The sequence below is a fragment of the Phycodurus eques genome, chromosome 14 (assembly GCF_024500275.1).
Source record: "Phycodurus eques isolate BA_2022a chromosome 14, UOR_Pequ_1.1, whole genome shotgun sequence".
Lineage (NCBI taxonomy): Eukaryota > Metazoa > Chordata > Actinopteri > Syngnathiformes > Syngnathidae > Phycodurus > Phycodurus eques.
This window is the reverse complement of record NC_084538.1, coordinates 4814119-4836395: the sequence shown is the minus strand read 5'-3', so window position 1 is coordinate 4836395 and position 22277 is coordinate 4814119. Positions and strand designations below refer to the sequence as shown.

The following is a 22277-nucleotide window of genomic DNA, read 5'->3' as shown; positions in this document are numbered from 1 at the left end:
TGCTTTTTTTTATTGCTTTCATATTAGTTTTCTATGGCATGAACAGGATGGTGATGGGCTGGCACTGTGTCAGTTGTGGAAGACCTTCAAGATCAAACAATATGCAGGATGACGCAAAATACACATCGCCAATGTCTAATAATAGCACAAATGTAGAGAGATGCGAGAGAGCGAAGAAGGGCATTTTGGTCCACATCCGATCAAAAAGGTCAAGATCGAGGAACTCATTTTCCCTTTCGGTCCGTACGATCTGCTTGCATTGGGGGGGGACACGTGGGGCAGTTGCCCACCCGACCCACCAGATAGAGCTGTCGCACAACAACGCTCGGTGTAGATCGAGGGATGTACAGCGAATTCCTGCATATTTGCGGTTCGGCATTCACAAATACTGGGGTGGTGGGGGGAGGGGGTACCTTCTCCGTTATTTGCAGAAAAACTCACCATTAGCTATTAGCTTATTTTGATTTCGCAATTTGATATGGACAATCACAATTGACTTTGGACACATGTTTTAGAAAGTGTTAGAATGTTGCTAAGGGTATTAGCATAAGCTTGAAAACAATTGTATTCAGATAGTATTGGAGGGAGATTTGGGGCGTGGGGTTAAAAAAAAAAGCGGTTATTCTCTGTTTCATGCTAAGCTAAGCTAACGGCGCTAACTCTGCAACTGCCACTGTCCATTGTTGTTGTTTTTTTAAGTCATCTTCATAACAAAAGCGTCTGTCTTGGTTGTCCTCCGGTGAGCATCCGAAGGTTTCCTGTCGTCAGCGGATTTTCTATCGATCACAAAGATTTGGGTTTCAAGCGGGCCAACCTTTCGTGTTCACGGGGAAAGTTGCCGATCGGGATCTGATTCCCGGAAACGCAACACCTGCGGCAAAGGCGCACAACATAGCTGCCACGCACGCATGGCCGCAGACAAAAAGAAAGGACCGAGAGTGTTTGGGTATTAGTTCCCTTAAGAAGAGAAAGGGCAGCTGTTTTTTTTTTTCATTAATAATTGCTGAGCGGAGCCATCACATTAATTATATGACAAGAGCGTTGTGTGCGCATGTGCACGCGCGTAACTTGACTGGCGTATTTCTATTGTTCTTCTTATTTCTATTGTGCAAGGTGGCTGTTTTCATTATGTGATTATTTTTGTCATTCTGTTTACAGTGGTGAGTTGAGATGCAAGTGACTGATTTATGAATTTTATTTTTTTTTTTTTTAGATACGAGCCGCCATTCGGACGATTTTTGTTTTGTTTTGACCCGCTAGCTAAAGAGTTACTATAACGATACAGACAGGTATATATTATTAATCGTCTATAGAAAATGACTGATATTCCATTTTACTGAGTCACAATAGTAGTAGAAATACTACAAGGCGGGCGCACCAAAAGGAAAGCCTGTTATCATGCAAAAACGAAAACGAACGCCACTCCGCCGATTTGCGAAAATCTCTTTCGGCCTTCTGTAGCAATGGCGAAAAGACGTACAGTATGTTGACTTCTCGCTTAATAAATGTGATGCATGTTCACGTCAAATGATTGGACGCACTCTCCTGGCCCAGCATTCGTGCGACGAGCACACGAGAGTACAGTAGCTCGTAATGCATCTCAGATACACAAACACACACACACACACACACACACACATATACAGTGGTGAGAGCGTGTGCCTGGGCTCCACTTTGTACATAATCGATGTGCGCTTGTTAACCTACATCTGCAGCACAGGCCGAGAAGAGGGAAATGATTTCCATGGCAACCCTGGAAGTCAACGCAGAAAATCAAAGCGCACGACGAGCCAGGTGCTCGGAGTTCTCGGGAAAATGTCTGTTTAATTGAGACACGTCGTCCACTAGCTCAGCTACTTGTTGCTGGGCAGAATTCGTTGGGCACCAAGCGCAGCAAAAATCGATGCATACACCCGGGGAAAGGGGAAAGGACAAGGAGACACATTCAAGTAAAAAAACAACGCAGCAGCGTTGGCTGCGTTTGGTGCGGCACGGCCCCTAATGCAAAATCATTTCATGTGACATAAAGATGTGTGTTCTCGGGGGTATTTTTTTATTTACTTATGCATTTTATTTGGATTGATTTAGGTTTTATTTACATCTGTTCAAATAAATGGGATATGCAGGTCCGGACGTGGCAAAAACAACAAAACATTTTGTCGCCAGCCTATTTTTATGCCAGGTCAGACTATGTTTACATGTCAAATATGTGCTTTTTTACATATGTTCGATAGAAGAATATACTGTATGATCACGTGGAAAACAAAAGATTTTGTGTTGTGTGCTTTTACAGCAGATCAGCTTTTACGTGACAAAACGGATTTTTTCAGCTGTTCAAACAGAACGTTCACTTGACAACACCAGTTTTATGCTCTGCGGGCAGTTTTACGTGGCATATTGTGTTTTTCTTGCAGCTGTTGTAAAAAAAAGAAGCTATAGTATGTTCACATGAAAAAAAAATGTTCCGCGGTCTGGTTTTCGAGCGGATCAAACTATGTTTCCGTGACAAAAACGCACATTTTTACAACTATTATGTAAAGGTATGGTTGCGTGACCAAATTTTTTTTGTTTTGCGGGCTATTTTTATGGTGGATCAAACTATGCTTACGTGACAAAGCATGCTTTTGTGGCTGTTCAAAAAAAAAAAATAAAAAAAAAATAGATGTGTACTTCACAAAAATAGTTTGATGCGGCTATTTTTTTTACAGATGATGTTTACGTGGCGTGGCAGATTATATTTTATTTTAGCAGCTGTTGAAAACAAAGACAGTGTGTTTACATAAAAGAAAAAACATGTTCTGTGGTCTATTTTTCAGTGAATCTGAAAAAGTTGAATTTTTACAGCTGTTAAAACTCATTCACTGCCAGCCTTCCCAGTGAACAAGGATATTTGCCTTTTAAAGCCGTCAATGGCAGTGAACTGCTTTTCGGACAAAAAGGATATACTGTATTTACGGAATGGAAAGATTTTGAAGATATATTCTCCTGTCTAATTTTACGGCAAATCACACCACAATCATGAATTCTGCCTAGCAACATCGACATTTAAACAGAGCTCTCAATTTAAACATGGCAGCTTGGGAAACAGTTCAGCAAGTACGAATATTTCAAAAGTCTGCGGGCCAGAGCGCTTTTGTGTGAGTGTTGCAATCCGGACTACATTAACACACACGCACGCACAGTCATGAATATTGGGACACACTGGTCACTGAGCATCTTGCTAAGTCACTAACATTTCGTGTTGAGTACAAGATGGTAAACAGGTAACCACAGACCACACACACACACACACACACACACACACACACACAGTGTAGAATCAATCCGCTGTGGCTTCTCCACATTTTTCAGACGTCTGCCTGCCGTCGCCTCTTCACTGTTCAGCTGCTCATGCAATATTCAGCAGCGGGATTTACGGGCTGGCTCGGGACGTGTGTGTGCGTGCGTGTGCATGTGTGTGTGTGTGCGTGATGGCAGCCCAAAATAGATTTGAAGCCCAACCTGTCAGACCAGAGAAGAATATGCTATAACAGGACAAGTCTGTGAATAAGTGATGCTGCATTAACAACACACACACACACACGCATGTGATATGGTGGAATGTTAGTATACGATAATAACAGGCAGAATATTTGATTTGCCCATTTACTGATCATTGGGTCTCATGGTGCCTTGAGATACAAGTGACTCGACCTCCAAGATTTTTGTGATACGAGCCATCATTCGGCTAATTTGTTTCCGTTGACTTGCGAGCACAAACTTGAGATACGTGCGCTGTATGACGGCGGCGAACTCAACTCAACTCACGTCACGACAAGCAACGGTTTGGCAAATTGTGAATAATTCATCCAAAAAAAAAAAGGCTTCAGGCTGTCTAACGCCAAGACCCAGTTGAAGTTTAAACGAAAACAAAGACAATTACACCATGTGTACTTCGAAGAACCACATAGCTTTGCCTTAAAGTCCGCTTAGCTTAATGCTAACGAACGATGCAAAACGCTGTAAATATTACAGTATACTATTGAGTCCCTTACAGTAGTGGTAGAAGCAGAAGTACTATTCTTCATTTGTCTGCATGACTATTATGACTGCACTCTAATGGCCCCCGGTGGCCAAGGCGGGCACACCAGAAGGAGCAGCGCAATGAATTGAATTGCAGCATTTAATCATGTTCCACAAACAGTTTCATTCTTGACATTAAATATATCCATCCGTTTTCTTATGTTATTACTTGACGTTTTTATTTGGGGGGTTTTTCCAACTCGAATTGAATGCTGTCAAAAATAGTCACGATTCACTGATTTCCAAGGAGATCATCCTGAATCAACACATTGACCTCATCCTTGTGAACTAGTTTACAGGCCATATAATTAAGTACACTTGCACAATCTACAAATAGTACGTGTGTGTGTGTGTGTGTGTGTGTGTGTGTGTACCTAATAAAGATGCTAGGATAGCAGAAACTTTGGACTTGGAGTGCTTTTGTCATTTAGCTCAGACCCACACACACAAACACGCACACCCTATAATAATAATAAACAGGGGAGTCAGTGAGGCAAAGTCGAAACTCCTTCCTGGTTTTTGTGTGTCAGTGGATCATTAAAATCTAAAGCTCACCTTCTCCAGTCTTTTTTCTTTTCTTTTTCTTTATGAGGAGGAACACTGACTGGTGAAGGACTGGCGTTTTCTACCTAGCGACGTGGGAACGCCACGACTTGTGAGTCGAAAGGCGAAAATCCCAGAGCTTCAGCCCGTTTGCCTTTGTAGAACAGAGACGCACATGAGGCTACCTGCGAAATATTAATTCTGAATCAATATGAATTGGCCCGAACGTGGGAGGCGAGAGAAGGAGCGTGCGAAATAGGAAAAATAGAAAAGTGCCCAAGTTGCGCACAATCGTCCACATGGATTTGTTTGATTAAGTCATTGATTGATTTATTTATAATGTTGTGGCAGGTTGAGAAGGAAAAATCATTTTAAAAAACACAAAAATATATATTTTGTATTTCACATGACTTTGTATTTTAAATAATGGCTAATTAAATCGTCAATTTGTAGTGCAAGAAGGAACAAAATGTTTGTTAAAATATATAAACATATTTAATTTCATATCATATTTTAAACAATGCATTTAATATTAAATGAAATTGCATTCATTATTATTTATTTTTAATTTGTCCTTTTAATAGAAACAGCCAAATCATTCATCATTAATTACAAATGATAACGGCCAGATCATTAATCATTAATCAGACCAAGTAACCCTTGGTCTGATTAATAATTAAAGTAGTAGGAAAAAATGATTATATATTTGTTGTATTTCACATAAGTTCATATTTAAAATAATCATTTTTTAAAAACATTTGTATTATTAATTATTGTGAATTGTAAATGTGAATGTTTCAGTCAAATTCTAAGTTGGGCTAATTAAAAAGGAGTATGTCAAGAAGAAACTAAGTTTTTTTTAATTATAAAATACTTACTTTATACTTAACATAGGATCACATTAAAAATACATAAAATAAAATGACGGAAAACTAAATAAGTGTTTTATTTCTACATGCACTCATTAGCATTAGCGTGGAGCTCCAACAGATTAATTATTCATACAAATCGCTTTTTGTCCTCCGATGACAAAGGGAAGAAAGAAGGATTTAAAAAAAGAGTGATTAAGGTGAGGGCAAATCGTCATCATCATCTTTTCTCCGCAAAGACCCAGAAGATACAACTGCGTTGTTATCATCATCATCATCATTACCATCATCATCATCATGATCTTCATCATCGTCATCATCATCAACAACATTATTGATAGGGGCCGCCAAGACCCGTGTCAGGCTCCTTTTCATCTTGAATATTTTTGGCAGCGGACTCACTGTGCTGCCTTTTAATTAGCCCGACACACGCACGCACACACGTACGCACGCACACGCTTATCTGGGGAAAAATGATACGATCCGGATGGCTCCCACAGAGGCGAAAGAACATTCTTATTATCCAAGTAAATAAAAGATGAATGAGGAGGAGGGGTGATGAAGAGCTTCAGCAACAAGAACAGGTCAAGCAACGAGGGCAGGAAAAAGGGAACGGGCACAGGACGGAGTGAGGAAAGTACTTGTAGAAGAGAAGAAGCAAAAAGGGGGAGAACAAGACAGGAACTGGAAAAGACCGGGAAAAGGAGAGGAAATGACAAGTACAGGAACAGGAACATGCAAGGGATACGGATGGGATAAAGAAAGAGGACGTGAAAGGGAAAAGGAAAGGAGAAGAGTGGATGGAAGAGGAAAAGGATAGCAAATGGGCAAGGCGAGGCAAGGAAGAGGAAACAACAGGAAAAGGAACAGGGAAGGACAAAGAAACAGGAAGAGGACAGGGAAAAGGAAAGGTGAGCAGAGCAAGAGGAAACAAACTAAACATGAACAAGAACAGGCCATGGAAGAGGGGAGAAGAGTCAGACAAGGAACAGGACGAAGAGATTAAGAGGAACGAGAGAAGCTTAAAGGAAAAGGAGGGGGGGAAATGGAAGACAAAATTGATGAAAAGGAACAAGAAGAGGAATGGGAAAAGAAAGAGGAATTGAAAAGGGACAGGAAGAGGAACCGTGGATAAAAAAGATGAGTGAATGAGTGTGCCAACCCGAATCCGTTTGGATGCCCAACACACACACACACAAAAAACTGGTTTTAACATGCATTTTATTCTTATGAGGGCTGGACTTCTATCCTTAAACTGCATATGTTGGTACCGAGTGTATGGTATAAGCTGTGTACAGAATTTCAGACAACAAAATCAGCCTTTGTAAACCGGTTAGCAGTAGCGCACTGGGGGAAAAAAAGAAAAAGAAAAACTACCATTCAGCTCACTCATACAGGTTATATGTACGTTACACATCGAATTGTGTCTTAAAAACTACTTACAGATGCTCCTCTGTCGTTTTTAGCAAAGTTTATTAGTGGCCCACCACCGCGTCCGTCTACAATAAATGTCCGTGTGAAACAAAACAAAAAAAAAAAAGGTTCCGGCTGGACCCTGTTTGCACCGCCGGAACCTTTTTTTTTTTTTTTTTGTCCCGGCGGAGCTGCGAGACAGAAATTCTCCGTCGACCTATTTTTGAAGTTGACTTTGCCGAGTTATTTGATTTTTTTCCCCGTGGCGTTCTACTGCGCTGCATGAAACGGATCGATTATTATTTTGAACAAGGACTTTTCTTAATCACAATAAATGCTAAAGCGGACTGCCAAATAGTGCTGCCATCAATTACTAATGTCTTTTAAGTCAACATTTGGGTGCAAATCAAACAGCTTCCAGGTCATAAACTAAGCACAGCAACAGAGAGAGACAGTGCCAAGTAATAAATATGACAAATCAATGTGCAAAATAAGAAAACATGACAAATTCGCATTTAAGAATATGAATCAAAATGGAGGCGCTGGTGCTAAATGACAATGTCAACATCTGACAATTACATCACGAGAAAACTTGCCAGGGGTGGGTTAAAAAAATAATAATAATAAATAAAAAGTGGAATTTGCTTGAGTGATGAGACGAGGTCTGTAAAATGAGTAATGTGCGCTACATTAGCAGAAAGAAGTCGCTGAGCAAAACAATCGGGTAAAAAGCCATTTTGGACAATAGCGTTCATTAGTGAGAGTCCCCGTTAATCTGCTAACGCGGCCAAGTGGAGATTTGGAAGCGTTCAAAATGACTCCCCCCCCACCCCCCACCCCCCCACAGCGTGTGGAACGGGAATGTTCATTTAGTGACGGGAAATCGTTGCCGAGCGTGTGTGCGTGTACTGTATGTCTGCGTGTAATGGATTAATATGTTTAAATCCCGCTAATGGCGAGGACAATCAACGTCCTCGGAGGCCGTTTGTAACGCAATGTTATTATTGTGTGCTTAGCATGCCGACTAAACCAAGGAAGGAAGGCAGCAAAGTAGGTCAGCGAAGGAAGGAAGGAAGGATGCCGAGATGCCAACAACTAGCATCACCTCTCAGGAACATTCTTCATATGTGTTTAGCCACGCTAGCTAGCCAGCCGCAGCTAGCTACCCGCACGATTGCCAGACGTGAGGAAGATTGGTGTGTACGAGACAAGGGGGAAGACAATAACCAGAACGCACACCCATGACACACTGGCAAACTCCAAGCTAACCTAGCGTGCAACATGGCCTCTCGGGAATATTTTTTTTTTTTACATATCTGGAATAGCGGAACACATGGCAAAAGCCCGTAACAAAATACGGCCAAACCCGAAAACGTGGCATCACTGAGAATGTACAAAAATAAAATCGGGTCTGACAGAAAGCAAGCAGCAAGCAAAAAAGGAAGGAAGGAAGGAAGGAGGTAAGGAAGGAAGGCAGCACAGGGAGGATAGAATTAAGGATGCGAGAATAGAAAGCAAATCTGAGGGAAGGAAGGCGGGAAGGAAAGAAAAAGGGAAGAAATGAAGGAGGTCAGGAAGTAAGGCAGGAAAAAAGAAAAAGAAGGATGTAAGTAAGGATGCAAAATAAAGAGCAACACTGTGGGAGGGGAAGAAGGAAGAGAAAATGGAGGCAGAAAGGAAAAGCTGTAACGCCCCCTGTAAATGTAATAAAATGATTTTACATTCAAAGTACCGACTTTGGGCCCAACCTGTATGCTAAGTTAGTTAAGTATGCTAACCCGTACTCTTATATTGTATTGGCGCAAATACAGTGTAATATAGCTGCAACTGCGCAATGTCAGCCTTTGTGTGTGTGCGTGTGTCCTCCAGGACTTTGCTGTGTCAGCACGTTGCTCTTATGTAATAATTAAGATTCACAAGGAGGACAGGAAGTGTAACGTCAAGTACAAGTAACATCGACGAGAGCTCACTTTAGTCAGCATCAAAAGAGCAAATCGATTTCATTAAGATTGGCTTTTCGAGAGAAGAAGAAGAAGAAGAAGAAGAAGATCCAATGGGTTTTACCATAAGGTTAGCGAGCGTTAGCTTGGTATTGACCAATTTTTGGTGAACAAAGGACTTCCTCGCAGGGTTAACATGAAAGGAGGCTTTTTTGTTTGTTTGTTTTGTTTCAAGCTAAGCATACTTAACTTAGTGCTGAGTTTAGCATAATTAGCTATGATCATAGCTTAGCACACTTGCCTCACATTAGCTTAGCAATTTAGCAATTGCAATATTATGACATTTTATGGCATCAAATGTTTGTCTTTCTATTGTCCGATTGGCATAGAGAAATAATAATGATCATGAATATGTGGAATATTTTATGAACGTGTATTATTGTATTTTATTGTTGTTCATAATTGGAAATAATTTAGTGCATCTAATTATATTTAATAATATACAAGCTGGATTATTATTATTGTTGTTGTTGTTGTTGTTGTTGTTATTACTAGTACTACACACTGGTTTGTAAATGTAACCTTGATTTGAGTATACTGTGCAACATTAAAGTATGTTTTCATTTTTGTTATTATTATGATTTTATCAATCATGCCATTTTATTACCGGGGCATGAAATTGCATTTATTTATTTTTTATTTGAACAACAACAACAACAAAAAGATAAACAGTATAAAACTAATACATACATACATAAGGCTGAATTGTGTTTATTCATGTTGCAACTATTATTATTATTATGATATGAAATAACACCCATGGCTATCTTTGCTAATGCTAATGCTATTAACAGCTACATCAAGGCACGAACATGAGCAAGGCTTCCCACGGAGAAGATTCCCTGGATGCAGGAGGAGGAATTCGAACAAAAGCGGGGGGCGTCCAAACAAAGAGAGGCTCTCGCCGCCTTCTCCGCCGTCCTACTCTGCATTCCTGCAGCGCGAGCATCCCTGGTGGACAAAAGAGCGAGTGTCCCGAGCGTCGCCAGCCGGGTCGGCCTTCGAATATGGCCGGCTCGCACTGCGGCGTCATATTCAATGTTCTTAGGAGTTGACACTGTTTCATATTGTTTCCTATATTGACGTCATCGTTTACAGTGGTGCCTGGAGATACCTGCACAAGTTGAATTTGTTCCTTTACCACGCTTGTAACTTACAAAGCTTGAATCTCAAATCATCTTTCCCCCATTCAAATGAATGCAAATGCTATTAATCCATTCCAGCCGATACAGTAATGCCACAATGAAATAGATTGTTATAATTTTTGTCACACTTTCTCCTTCAATGCACTTGTGCTGCTCAATCTGGTTTGCGCGCCTTGGCCACCTGGGGGCAGTATTAGACAGACATACAACTACACAGTACTGGAGCCGCAGCCCTCCCTCAGCTTCTCAGTATGCCAGTAATATTAGTCGTTCTTCACAGAGGATAAAGAACATATGCCTGGGAGTATTAACATATTGTCTGTCTAGATGTGTTGTACTACCTGTGCATAGATGATAGCGGTTAGCCCGTGTGCCTATGGTGTTTCCCATTGTATGCTATCATTAAGCTAGCAGAGGCTGTCCACACAGGTTCTTTTAAACACAGAATGTAGAATTTGTGTATAATTCTCTTTGTTTTATGTTTAGTTTGACAAAATAATTTTATGTTTTATGTTTAGTTTGACAAACAGTGTTCGTAAGTCAAAGCAAAAAAAAAAAAAAAAATCAGTTAATCAACGACAGAATCAATTATTCTGTAGCATTAGCACACCGCCACAATTCCGCGTCGAGAAGGCTGATTTAGCGTGTGGGCGAGTAGCCACGTGTGACTTCAAGAAGCTTGGCCGCTTAATAGCCTCGCGCCTCTGAGGCCCCCCTCGGAGTCCTGCGGGCACAGCAAGAAGTAATGGCGGACATGGATTAGATAAGGAAATAAGAAATCACTGCTTCCGATTAAGACCAAAGACAATCACGAGGGAATCTCATGGCGAAAACGGAAGAAGAAGAAAATCCCTGCTGAAGCATCGTTTCACCAAGCTAGCCAGGCTCTTATGTTAGCACACTAGCATTAAGGCTTATGTTAGCATACGCATCCGGTGCCGCCCCGCACCGCGCGATACAGCCGAACCAGCGGAAAAATATGACGGTTGGCAACTCGCACCCACACACTGAGCGGTTTGCTCCATGGATGCCTTTAGCGTAAACAGTTAAGGAAGAAGCGGGTTGCTACAAAGAGAGGACGTGGGCGAGAATAAAGAGAAGAGTGGGGATACACTGAAAGGCTCAGCTCGCTCCCATTCACTTGAATGGATTCGGCCGGTACGTACATCGCCCGCAAACATTTGGGCAACAGAAACTACAAAGCTTCGCTATTTCATCCACAGGCACATAGGAAATTATATAGTTAATTATTGTTTTAAAATACAATATGTGGCTACTTTATTTAGTATATAATGTCTTGGCAGCGGCTCGGAAGCTTAAAATCCGGAATTGTATTTTTAGGATGTGTGAAAACTTATGCTCATTTTGATTGGCTGTAATCTGTGAGTTGCTACATCGGGCAAATGAGATTCTAATTTTGAATCTCCGCAAAAAAAAAATGTTGAATCACTTTTACATTTGCTTAGCTTATTTTAGCATTCTTAATTTAGCATTCTTATCCTCGAGTTTAGTTAAGAATATATTTCACGTACTTATTTCTTTAGTTTACATGGGGAAGTTGTTGAATTACTTTTAAGTAGACTTATAGTTTAGTTTTAAACGACTATCTTAGCATATGCATCCGAGTGCAGTCATTCTCAAAGTGTGGTACGCGGGTTCTCTCGAGTGTTACGCGATAGAATCATTGCCTGAGTACAGTTCAGTTGTATTTAACTTTTTAGTGCAATACATTTGCATTCAATCAGATTTTTGGGGTATTTTCCTATATTTAAATGAAGCGTCAAACTGTGCATAATGCTGCACACGAATGGAATAAGTTGTCAGCAGAAGTGAGATCAGCCACAAGTGCGAATGTTTTTAAGTCCAGGTAAAAAAAAATAAAAAAATAACTCTTTTTATTTTTCTCATGCTTTTTAGAGCATTTCCACTTTTAAATTATATTTCTTGCACTGCACACTCTTTTTATTGTATTTTTTATTTTCTCTTTGTTTTAAACGTTTTTCAGCAGTTTTTTGCTGTTGTCGTTTGTTTGCATGTTCTCCACATGCCTGTGTGGGTTTTGTCCGGGTACTCCGGTTTCCTCCCGCATTCCAAAAACATGCATGGTCGGTTAACTGAAGACTAAATGGTCGTAGGTGTGAATGGTTGTTTGTCTATATGTACCCTGCAATTGGCTGGCGACCAGTTCAGGGTGTGTGCCCATAACACTCTTGCCCAAAGTCAGGTGGGATAGGCTCCAGCACACCTGAGACATTAGTCAAGATAAGTGGTGCAGAGAATGGATAGATGGATACAGTATCATGAGGGGAAAAAATGGAGACCACCAGGTGGGAAACACTGGGGTCGTCTATCATTGCATCACATTGCAAACAATTGTGTTGGATTGATGGCTGCAGGTGTACCTAATGAAGTGTCCTATTATCATATCGGATGTATTCTGTTGGCATAAATGTAAATGTGTTTGTTTGAGCCACATTATATATCAAATGAAATCAAATGTTGTTTTCTATGATATTAACTCTAAGGTGGGGCGGGGGCATTTGGGTGTGGAGCATCCCTCCCAGTTGCATGCAATCCTTCATCTCAAACGACCCACCATAGTCCTGGGCCCGGGGACCCGCCGCAGAAGCCCGGCGTGGCAAAGGTGCTGCGTGGGTTAAAGTTTTTCAAACGGCGCCGCATGCCGTGGGGTGCCGCGGCGGGCTTACCTCGGGACGCAGTTCGGTGACGAGCCGTCGATCTCCCACGTTGCGAACAGATTCATCGGCACCGGTCTGTTGAGAGCCCCGCTGCCAGGGAAGCTCAGCCGGCCACTTCTCTCCGCCATGGTGCCCGGGTCGGGAGTGTTCGTGCACACCGGCTTAAGTGTTGGATGTGAGTCCGGGAAAAGAGAGGCGTCCCTCGGTCACGCTAGTGCGACGGTCGAGGGCGAGTCTCCTTCTTTGTCTCGGCCGCAGCTCGTCGTCGCTGGCCGGCCAGGTCGTCTCGGCTTCAGGTGCGGTGCCGGTGTGGTGGATTTTGGAGGGCGGGGGGTGCGGGGGAGCCGAGCCCGAGGCGCAGATGAGCGAGTGACCGCTGCGCCGGGCTTGTTGTGCCCACACCACGCCGCTCCTCGTCCCGCCTATGAGGGCCGATTCGTGGCGCACAGGCAGAGGGGAGGGGCGGAGCTGGAACCCTTTTTTTTTTTTTTATATATTTTTATAAATATATATTTGTTTAATCTAGAATAAAATCGGAAAATGTGACATTATATGTTTTACATGTTTATCTTTTTTTTAAGGGGAGAAAGGAGAGGAACTGCACACATACAGAAGGCATCTTAAAAGTCTATATGAATTGATTTTTCACCCAATCTGTGATTTAGGGATTTTAAAGAGAATTTATAACGATTCTTACTCATCGCATAATTTGAAGGTGTTAGTTTGTATTCTTTAATCGCACCAGACACATGGACATTTAAGTCTACTGAAGCAAAAGATTTTTCTCCAAATCTTGTTGATTTAAGGACTTTTAAGACGTTTTTTTTCCCCCTTTTTCATTTCAATCATGTGCGAATGGAAGGCTACTTCAGGATCAATTAAAACAAACGGTGATTTTCACCCAATATTCAGTATATCGTTGGTTGTATGATTTTTAAAACATTAATGTATTAGTTCATCAATTTTTATTCTTAAATAATCGCACCAGACACGTGGACATTTTAAAGTTGGCTGAAATGCTTTTCCACCACTCTACTTGATTTAACGACGTTTAAGAGCAAAACATATATGAAATAAGCATTCCTCTCCGTGTTTGTCCCTGGGCGACATTTGACCCACATTCACTTGTTTGCGTTTACCTGGTTGATAACTCATTGAGCTCAGGTTACTCTGCACAAATGGGGAAACAAATGTCCACTTGTATTTGCCTTGCAATTTGTATCCTAACAAACATCAAAATTCACCATTTTATTCAACTACTGAACAATGAAAATTTATATTCAGGCAGTTCTCAAACACCGAGATTACGTTGCAGCGCCCCCAAGTGTAGGTCAGAAGTACTAGAATACCCCCAAAAAGATTTTGATGAATTAAAAAAACTTGTTCTTTAGGTAGATTTGGTCGCTTCTGGAGTCAGTGTTCCGCATCACGGCTACCAGGGAGCGTAGCGTGGACTTTTAAAGGACTAACACAAGCTCATGGAGTAATTTTATCTCTAATCATTAAAAAAAAACAGACTTTGCTCATCTTTTAGCTTTTAAAAATTAGCTTAACCCCAACAGTATGAAAAGTTAAGTTTACCTTGAACAGACATTGAAGGCATTGTAAATCATTAAAAAAAAAAAAAAAGTAGGTAAAATGAATTATGAGATTCAAACTGTTTGTGAAAAGTTTATTTAGTCATCCCACAAATATGTCGCAAGGCACACAAAAAAACATTTAAAAAAAACAAACAAAAGCCACTAGTTGTTTCGCCATCACAAGAATGAGCGAGCTTTTATTTCAAATGAACAAAATGGCTGATTGGGAGTCCCGTGTGTAACGACACCCTGATACGTTACACAGTCCAACCAAAGGAATCTTGTTTGTAGGTGCACTGAAAAAAAGTACTAGATCTGCTCATGTACAGCAGTGGCACAATTACAATGTGGTAAACAGATGCAATTTTCCCCCACTTTGGAAAAAAAAAAAAAACAGTATAACATTTTAACAATTTTAATCATGTGCAACCGATGTACATGTTCGAATGAAGTACATTCACAGGACTTTTTCCTTTCTTCAGTGTGAAAGCAGTGAATGCAACAAGTCATCTCAGAGGTCTGCGGCCGCAATGAAATTACGCTCGCTCGCTCCCCCTCTGATGCAAACACTATGGAATTAGTTTTAAACCAAACAAAGCAGTACAAATACATAATAGATGGTGGGGATCCAGACTTTCCTGTGGAAGCACGTTGAACTAAGAATGACAAAAATAAAAAGGATAAACAAGCCAACCCTTCATGGAGTTTACCAACCACAAATCACGAACACGACTTTTTTCCTCAGTGTTTGCTCTCTGCGGAGGCCGACCGGGAGCGCGAGCGGGACCTGGACCTGGAGCGGGAGCGCGACTGGTTGTTCTGAGCCGGAGGTGGCGAACGGGAGCGGGAGTGCAGGGAGCGGGAGTGGGACTTGGAGCGGGACTTGGAGCGGGATGGGGAGCGGTCGCCGGCTTTGGGACCACCGCCGCCAACAGCCTTCTTTTCCGGGGTGCGGCTGGGCGTGCGAGAGCGGCTGCGGCTCCTGGAGCGGTTGCGGCTGCGGGAGCGACTGCGCGAGTAGCTGCGGCTGCGGGAACGGGAGCGAGAGCGGCTCCGGCTGTGGCTGGAGGGGCGAAAAGGAGACCAAAGGATTTAAAAAATATATATATCTATTTTCCTACTTTTGCTTCAAGCATTAATTTGACACCCTAAACCAATGAAACCCTTTTGGACACGTGGTGATTTCCATCACCGACAGCGACAATATCTCATGTACAATTTTTCTGGCCTGATGCAAACGTAACATTTTAGTGTGCTGCTCCTGTCACAACCAGAGTTTGTCTAAGGCGGACCACTAATTAAGACTCCTACTATATCGTCGACTCACCCTCGGCTGTCCTCGAAGATCTTAATCTTGCGTCCGTTCAGCTCTGTGCCGTCCAGCTTGGAGATGGCGTTCTTCATATCGCTTCGGGATGCGAACTCAACGACCCTGCGGCCAAACCCCGACAGAGAGAGGAGTCAACTTGCGTTTGACGGAGCAGAAAATAAACAAATGCGACACTCGACAGCTCACCCTTCGTTTTTGTTGGGCCTGTGTGCGTCAACAAAGGTCACCTCTCCGGCTTTTCTCATCAGGTCTTTGAGGTCCTGCGTGAGAGCACGAGTTAGAACATGAGCGCCGCAAGGCGGCCCCTCAAGAACCTGAGTTTTGTTCACACCTGGAGGGGAGAGACACGAGCATAGCAACACAAGCAACATACACACTCGCTGGCTAGTCTAGTGTGTAGACTGTCATGCTAATTGTGTTCAGAACTAAACAAATGTAGGTGTCGCTACTTTTGAAATAGAAATTTCCCAATATAAAAGACTGTTTTCCACTGCATGGTACCTTCTCGACACACTGGGAAAAAAGCTAATATTTCAAGTACAATTGATTGATGGGTGGGCAAAATGGCCGACACACCACAGCTGGTTGCTCACTGGATGAGCAGATTTGTCCAATTGTGACTTTTGAGGAAAAACAGGACGCAATACACAAACAAAATGCTAAGTTTCTAACACTGCGTTGGGGCTGCAGTATTTTACTCCACAATGTCCGTTTTGCCCTTAGTTGCTTTTCGGATAAAAACGTGTCTCCTTACCGTAAATGACAGCACATTCCGGACAATACAGAAAAGAGTGGTTCTCCGCTGTGCGTGTGGTGTTGATTCTGCAGTTCCCCAAGTCGGTACTTTGCAGTGGAAAACGGGCTGTGTGACTTTTTGGGTGCAAAAAATATGGGGCTGGAATAAAAAAAATAATAAACTGCGCCGTTTAAAAAAATGAAAAAGAAAAAACAAAAAAAGACACTTTAAGTGCCTCATTATCGCCATTAGCTTTAGCCATTGAATATTGATTAACGCTAGTTCGATATTTGTATTGTAGAATTTGGCCTGTCGTGTAGTGCGGAAAAGCATTTCTATAGTGCAGAGGTGGGCAAAGTATCCATACTTTCATCTGGCCCACCACGCATTTTCATCATCAAGCGTAATGTAATTGCCGGTGCATGCCTTTATCAGTTTTCCCCTGTAAAATCAGTTAAAACATTTATTCGTATAGCTCTGTACATAATTGTTTAATTGATCTATTGTAAATAAATCAGTAAAATAGACAATTTCACATTTAATTGCAGTGTAACAATACACAATTTTCGATGGTGGTGTATTCGGTATGCACTAGACTGAGCAATACTTTTCCCAACTTTATAGTTGACAAAGGCATCAAAAACGTCAAATGTTAGGAATTTTGCAAATCCATAAAATATTCTGTATTAAATATTTTCTATGCTTCCGCACAAATGTGGTGTAAATCGGTCGATGCGCGTGCACATTTTTTTAACCCTTCGCTGGCCTGCTCTTCTTGTTGGCTCATATTTTCTGTCACTTCCAACTGCTAATTTCATGAATGTTATCAACTACAAATGCCTAGTCTGTGCTATATTTAATAATATTTAGTAAGTTTATAACACGCTAATTAGCTAATTCTCTTATTTTTCTTCTGTAATTTTAAGTAGTTAAAAGGCATGAAAATGTATTTTGGAAGCATCGAACCGTGGCATGAAAGTACCGAGCAGAATAGTGAATTTTGTGTATCGTTGCATTCCCAATATTTAACATTTAATTTCATTTGGTTAATTGAAATTCAACGAGAATACAGGGGTCACCGTATTAAAATTTTCCAGACATTTTTTTAAAAAATTTAAATACCCCTTCTACAAATCGCCTGACTCACCCATTGTTTTTAAGAAGCAAATGTGGCCCTTGAGCACAAATGTTTGCCCACCCCTGACAGTGGTTTGTGCGTCCATTGTAAGAGTTTGTGTCATTGGTAACATGAATGCCCCGCTACAAAAACACAAATCACATGAGTTGTAATGCTACTTACCGTGTCCATTACCAGGAAGACATTAGCATAGCGCCACGTGTCCAAATAGCAAATGGGAACCAATGCAGTGTTAAGCCCTCGAGAAACGACCTCGACCTCCAGGCCTCCACAAGTACGGAACCACCAGAGAGCAAGTAGTAGCAGTGGGAGACGAGGGGGCACTCAACACCCCGTCACAGCAACAGAAAAAGACCCCAAAGAGGGCGGCGGGCGGGCGGGGGGTGGCCCTCCCCCAGATTTGAGAGGGCGTTACAGCAGTCGGGGATGCCAGCCCACAGAACCTCCAGACCGGCTTACGGACCTCCTAAGGCTACCGTATCCTGCGCTAGACCACTTTCGCCCGCTACCGGGGCCCAGCCAAGACTTTAGACCGGCGGCAACTGCGTGTAAGGAGAGGCACCAAATGGACACTATTCAGAACACAACCAGGAGAGAGGGCGCTGCAAACTTGTGAGCCCTCCGTGGAGGGTGTGCGTTGGCCACTTTTGACACAAGGCAACCATACAAGGCTGTTTTATTATACTAGCCATCAACAGCAGTTAGCTGCTGTTTTTCTGTTGCTCACTCTGGGAGAAAAAAAACAAACAAAAAAACTGCATTGTTGGCCAATTCGCTAATGGGACCCACATTGTCTTGGGCCCCGTTGCTAAAATGTTGCATCAATTTGGGAAAAAAAAAAAAACAAGCTACTTTTATAAAAGCTAAGACTACTTATCAATGGCGTATTTGGAATAGAAACAAAGGCCGAGAACAGTCTTACCTGCCAGCTGATGCGCGACGACAGGTTCTCTACTATCAGCCGGTGGTCCGTGCGCACCGGGGGTCCGTACCTGCGCAAACACACGATCGCACCATAACAAAAGTGAGCTAGGCAGAAACCACATGTAGTAGCAAGACTAGCAGTTCGGCCAGCGGTTGCTTTGAAGGAACGCACGACCGACCACGGTGGCATCTTATAGGTAACGCCAGACTGTTGTAAGTGGTTAAAGTTGAACTTGGACAAAGCAACACCCCTCACGAACATGAACGCGCATGAGACACACATTGTACAAACATTTAGCCTTAGTCACTGATAGGCTGTTGCTTTCACAGTGGGACAGGTTTGAAGACTAAATTCAATTAGAGACATAACATGGAATGACGCCAAAAGTTTAATTGTAATAATATTAAAAAGATGGCTTCCTAATTCAGGGCATATAAATGGAATATTGTGTTCAACCGTAGAGATGCTAGTGTAAATGATTCCTGGAGGCCATTTAGTACCTGGAACCACTACTGCGCGATTGCCGATAGCCACTAAAGCCTCCCATTCTGGAGCCGCCGCCGCCGCCGCCACCGCCACCTCCTCCACCGCCGCCGCCGCCGCCGCCACCGCCCCTTCCTCTCCTGGAGCGAGCATGCTCGATAGTGACCCTGCAACAACGACGGGGACGGCAAGCCCTTGTGAGTGGCAGATAACACAAAACCGCATGTGAACTTTGGACCGTAGAGAGCTCACCTTTCACTGCAGAGTTCTTTGCCGTTTAATTCGTACACTGCGTCATCAGCGTCCCTGTGATCGTCAAACTCCTGCAAAAAACAAAAGGTTTCATTAGATGATTTTTTTTTATTTTTTATTTTTTTTACAAAAATTGGATTTTAAGAGATTTTTCTCACTCGTCTTAAATTAAAAAGCAAATGGCAATGACATTATTCGAAACACTTTCTTGTTTTTTTCTTTTTCTTCTGGGATTTGCTTTTTTCCTGAGGCCTAAGAAGCTTTTGGAAAGTTTCACCGCGATGCAGCTTATATCAACTTCCACAGACAATTATTTTTATTTTTATTTTACAGATTATGATTGTCTCCTCTTGGAAAAATCATTTAAAAAAATAAATAAGCCATTGTCTCCACTTTTCGTCCACGCCTTTCTCTGTGTGACATGCGCGCACTCAAGGTCGACAACGAGGCACTCTAAAGCGGTCACGTCAGCGGACCATCCAAAAGGAAGACAATTTTGGGGTGTCAGGATAGCTAGCTAGCTAAATGCACATCACAAATGCACTGGATAAACACTGACACGTTTACAAAAACAAACCACAGGAAAACCGCAAGGATGACAAACTGTTTAACAACTATATCGCCATAATTGAGTACTACATAGTTCAGTCTTTGCATGTTTTCAGCAACTGCCTTCAAAAATGTATAATGTATTCCAAAACAAATCTCGGAATTCACTATACAGTATCTTTAAAACAACTAAGAAACAGAACTACATCGACCTAAGAGTAATACCACACATACCTCGGGTCAAAAGTTGCCAAACTGTGTACTGCTGTTGCAACGTATAATTAGGTAAAAGTCTTTGGCAATGACTCCAATTGCCTTTCACCTGGCTCCTTTTCTGTCATACGCAAAATAATTTCAAATGATCCCGCTCATGCTGTCGGTTTCTTGGTGGGAATTCCAGTTGATAGTCACTTTTATTTTTTAAAAATAAATAAAAATTAAAATAATTGAAATTAAATATAGCATCCAAACTGCTAAGTTGGGAAAACACTGACTGTGTTTTTGTAAACTCGCGTCTTTCTGTTTGCAGCTTTGTTGTTAGTTGAAGCAGGGCAAGTCAGCAAAGACATGCTTTGACTATGATAAAAAATAAATAAAAATCTTACTGACAAACTTTATTCGACATGAAGTTCGCCACAACGCAAAGCTGGGCGATTACTCTCAAAGGGCACAAAATGACCGCTCTCACTGACCACAAAACCAAATCCGTTTTTCAAGTTGATTTCGCGGATCCGTCCGAAACCCTTGAAAAACTTCTCCACGTCTCTCTCTCTGGCATGTGGGCTCAGGCGCCCGATGAAGACTCGACTACCGCTCATGATCTGTTAGAAGAATAAGCCACAAAAAACACCGCACACAAGTTAAATAGTTACCAATACTAAGTTAATGAGCAGCTTTGTGTTCAAGGGCCACATTACATTTTGAAAACATACATGGGTCAGATCAACTGAAAATTTTCTTTAAAAAATTTGCACATGAATGTGCACTAGTATATTTTAATACTGTAATTCACTCACTCTGTTCTATTTGAAATAATTTTGAATCGGTTTACTTTACCAATTGCTTAACCAAAATTAAATACTGAATTAAAAAAGTAGTGACACTTTTTATGCATTATGGATGTCATATCACACAAAAAAAATAAATCGCAAAGCAACCAACGAAATGCGCAGTCAGACCTGGTTCAATATGGTAATAAACCATGTGATTCATCAACCAGTTTGACGACCGACTGTTTACGATACATATTTGGTGCAACTTGTGTGATATGCCGTAATTATTTCCTAAAACACAGTAAACCACACCATTACTATACGAAATGAATTTTAAAAAAATAAAAAGGTGGCTTCATAAGAAAAAAAGAGCAGGGAATAGCGTTTATAGTGGATAGCACCATAAAAGACCGATACTATACACAAATCACGTTAGTTCAAATAATTTGCTGTATTTCGAAAGTTTTCTTCGTTTTCAAAGTACATTTGGGTAGCAGATTTAAAGTCCAACAGTGCAAGAAAACAGGCCGAGCTCATCCTTAACTACGACGAAGTTGAGACGATTCCCCACAAAAAAACGACGTCTTAAATTACATTTACTGCATAAAAAGCAAATTTTCATCAATTCGTTTAACATCTGAAACTATTACTGGACTAAAAGGCGGAGGGAACAACCCCAAAGATGAGCTTGTTTCGTGGAATAAACTAGTACTGCTCATGTCTAGCTTGCCACGATGTCGGTTAGCCGCGGCGAGCTAACGAGCCTTTAGCGCGCAAAAAAAAATGAAAGTAAATAAAAACACGGCATTAGAGTCGAATTTCGGTCGACGTATTTGAGAACATTAATGCGGGTGCCAAACGTGTGTCGCGTCCGGGTCTCACCTCGCTTTATCCTGGGAAATTCTACGTTTGAACTGAAGTCGTTTAAGGGCTTTTTCCCTCAGCTACGCTCAACTGCTTCAAAATGGCGAACGAGCAACTGGAGGCTGAAAAAGGGCAGGCAAAACGGTTTCCAGATTCTAGGCAGGACACGCTTCTCTGCAATATGATTGGCCAGAGGACATGCACTGCTGCAATATGATTGGCTGCTGCATCAAGTAGGATGCTTACTACGTCATCCAGGACGGAAGTACAGTAACTGACCTCAGTGTGGCGGCCATTGGCGTTTCTAGTCCATATTTGTGGGTACTCTTAAATTGAATCAATTATATTATATTATAGAAATTTAGATTATTTTATTTTATTTGTCAGTGTATGTCCTTTTTAAACAAGCTAGAAAACTGCATAGCCATACAGTTCTTAGTTGAAATGTAATATTTTAGCAACAACCACAACAGTCCTCCCACCTCCTTACCTCAAAACTGATTTGTTCCACCCCCCTTTTCCCGACTGGACTATCTGCACAGAGCAATATGCTGGTTTCTACTGATATACTTGTGGTGTTAGTCCCTGGTTTAAGCCAGGATATGTGGAATTTTTTTTTTAACTTCTATCACTCAATACCAACACACTATTATCATTACTGTTTTTCACTTTGCTGCATTTAATCATTAACTCAATC

The 22277-nt window shown here is 41.7% G+C and overlaps 2 protein-coding genes across 8 annotated transcripts in view; both read right to left on the bottom strand.

The window, feature by feature from the left end:
* The window catches only part of pacs2 (phosphofurin acidic cluster sorting protein 2), a 34713-nt gene extending 21569 nt beyond the window's left edge, over positions 1-13144 (bottom strand). For all 7 annotated transcript variants that reach the window (XM_061697055.1, XM_061697059.1, XM_061697060.1 and 4 more), the window contains exon 1: positions 12741-13144. In XM_061697055.1, the coding sequence (XP_061553039.1) occupies positions 12741-12859 (119 nt within the window). In that variant the 5' untranslated portion in view covers positions 12860-13144. The remainder of the gene's footprint in view (positions 1-12740) is intronic.
* Positions 13145-14391: 1247 nt separating this feature from the next.
* Positions 14392-21693, bottom strand: srsf5a (serine and arginine rich splicing factor 5a). The gene is made up of 8 exons (XM_061697065.1): positions 21599-21693; positions 20417-20545; positions 19176-19246; positions 18941-19090; positions 18438-18507; positions 15828-15901; positions 15639-15743; positions 14392-15374 (listed from the first exon to the last, which is right to left on the bottom strand). The coding sequence occupies exons 2-8, from the start codon at positions 20540-20542 to the stop codon at positions 15053-15055; spliced, it is 918 nt and encodes a 305-aa protein (XP_061553049.1). The 5' UTR covers positions 20543-20545; positions 21599-21693; the 3' UTR covers positions 14392-15052.
* Between the last annotated feature and the right edge of the window lie 584 nt (positions 21694-22277).

What these genes read in the sequence shown, in the direction of transcription:
- srsf5a (XM_061697065.1), bottom strand. Translation starts at nt 20,542, where the DNA reads ATGAGCGGTAGTCGAGTCTTCATCGGGCGCCTGAGCCCACATGCCAGA. An exon ending in TCGCGCAGTAGTGGTTCCAG is followed by an intron (nt 18,508 to 18,940) that starts GTACTAAATGGC and finishes GTGTTTGCGCAG; the next exon opens with GTACGGACCCCCGGTGCGCA. An exon ending in AGGCCCAACAAAAACGAAGG is followed by an intron (nt 15,744 to 15,827) that starts GTGAGCTGTCGA and finishes GTTTGGCCGCAG; the next exon opens with GGTCGTTGAGTTCGCATCCC.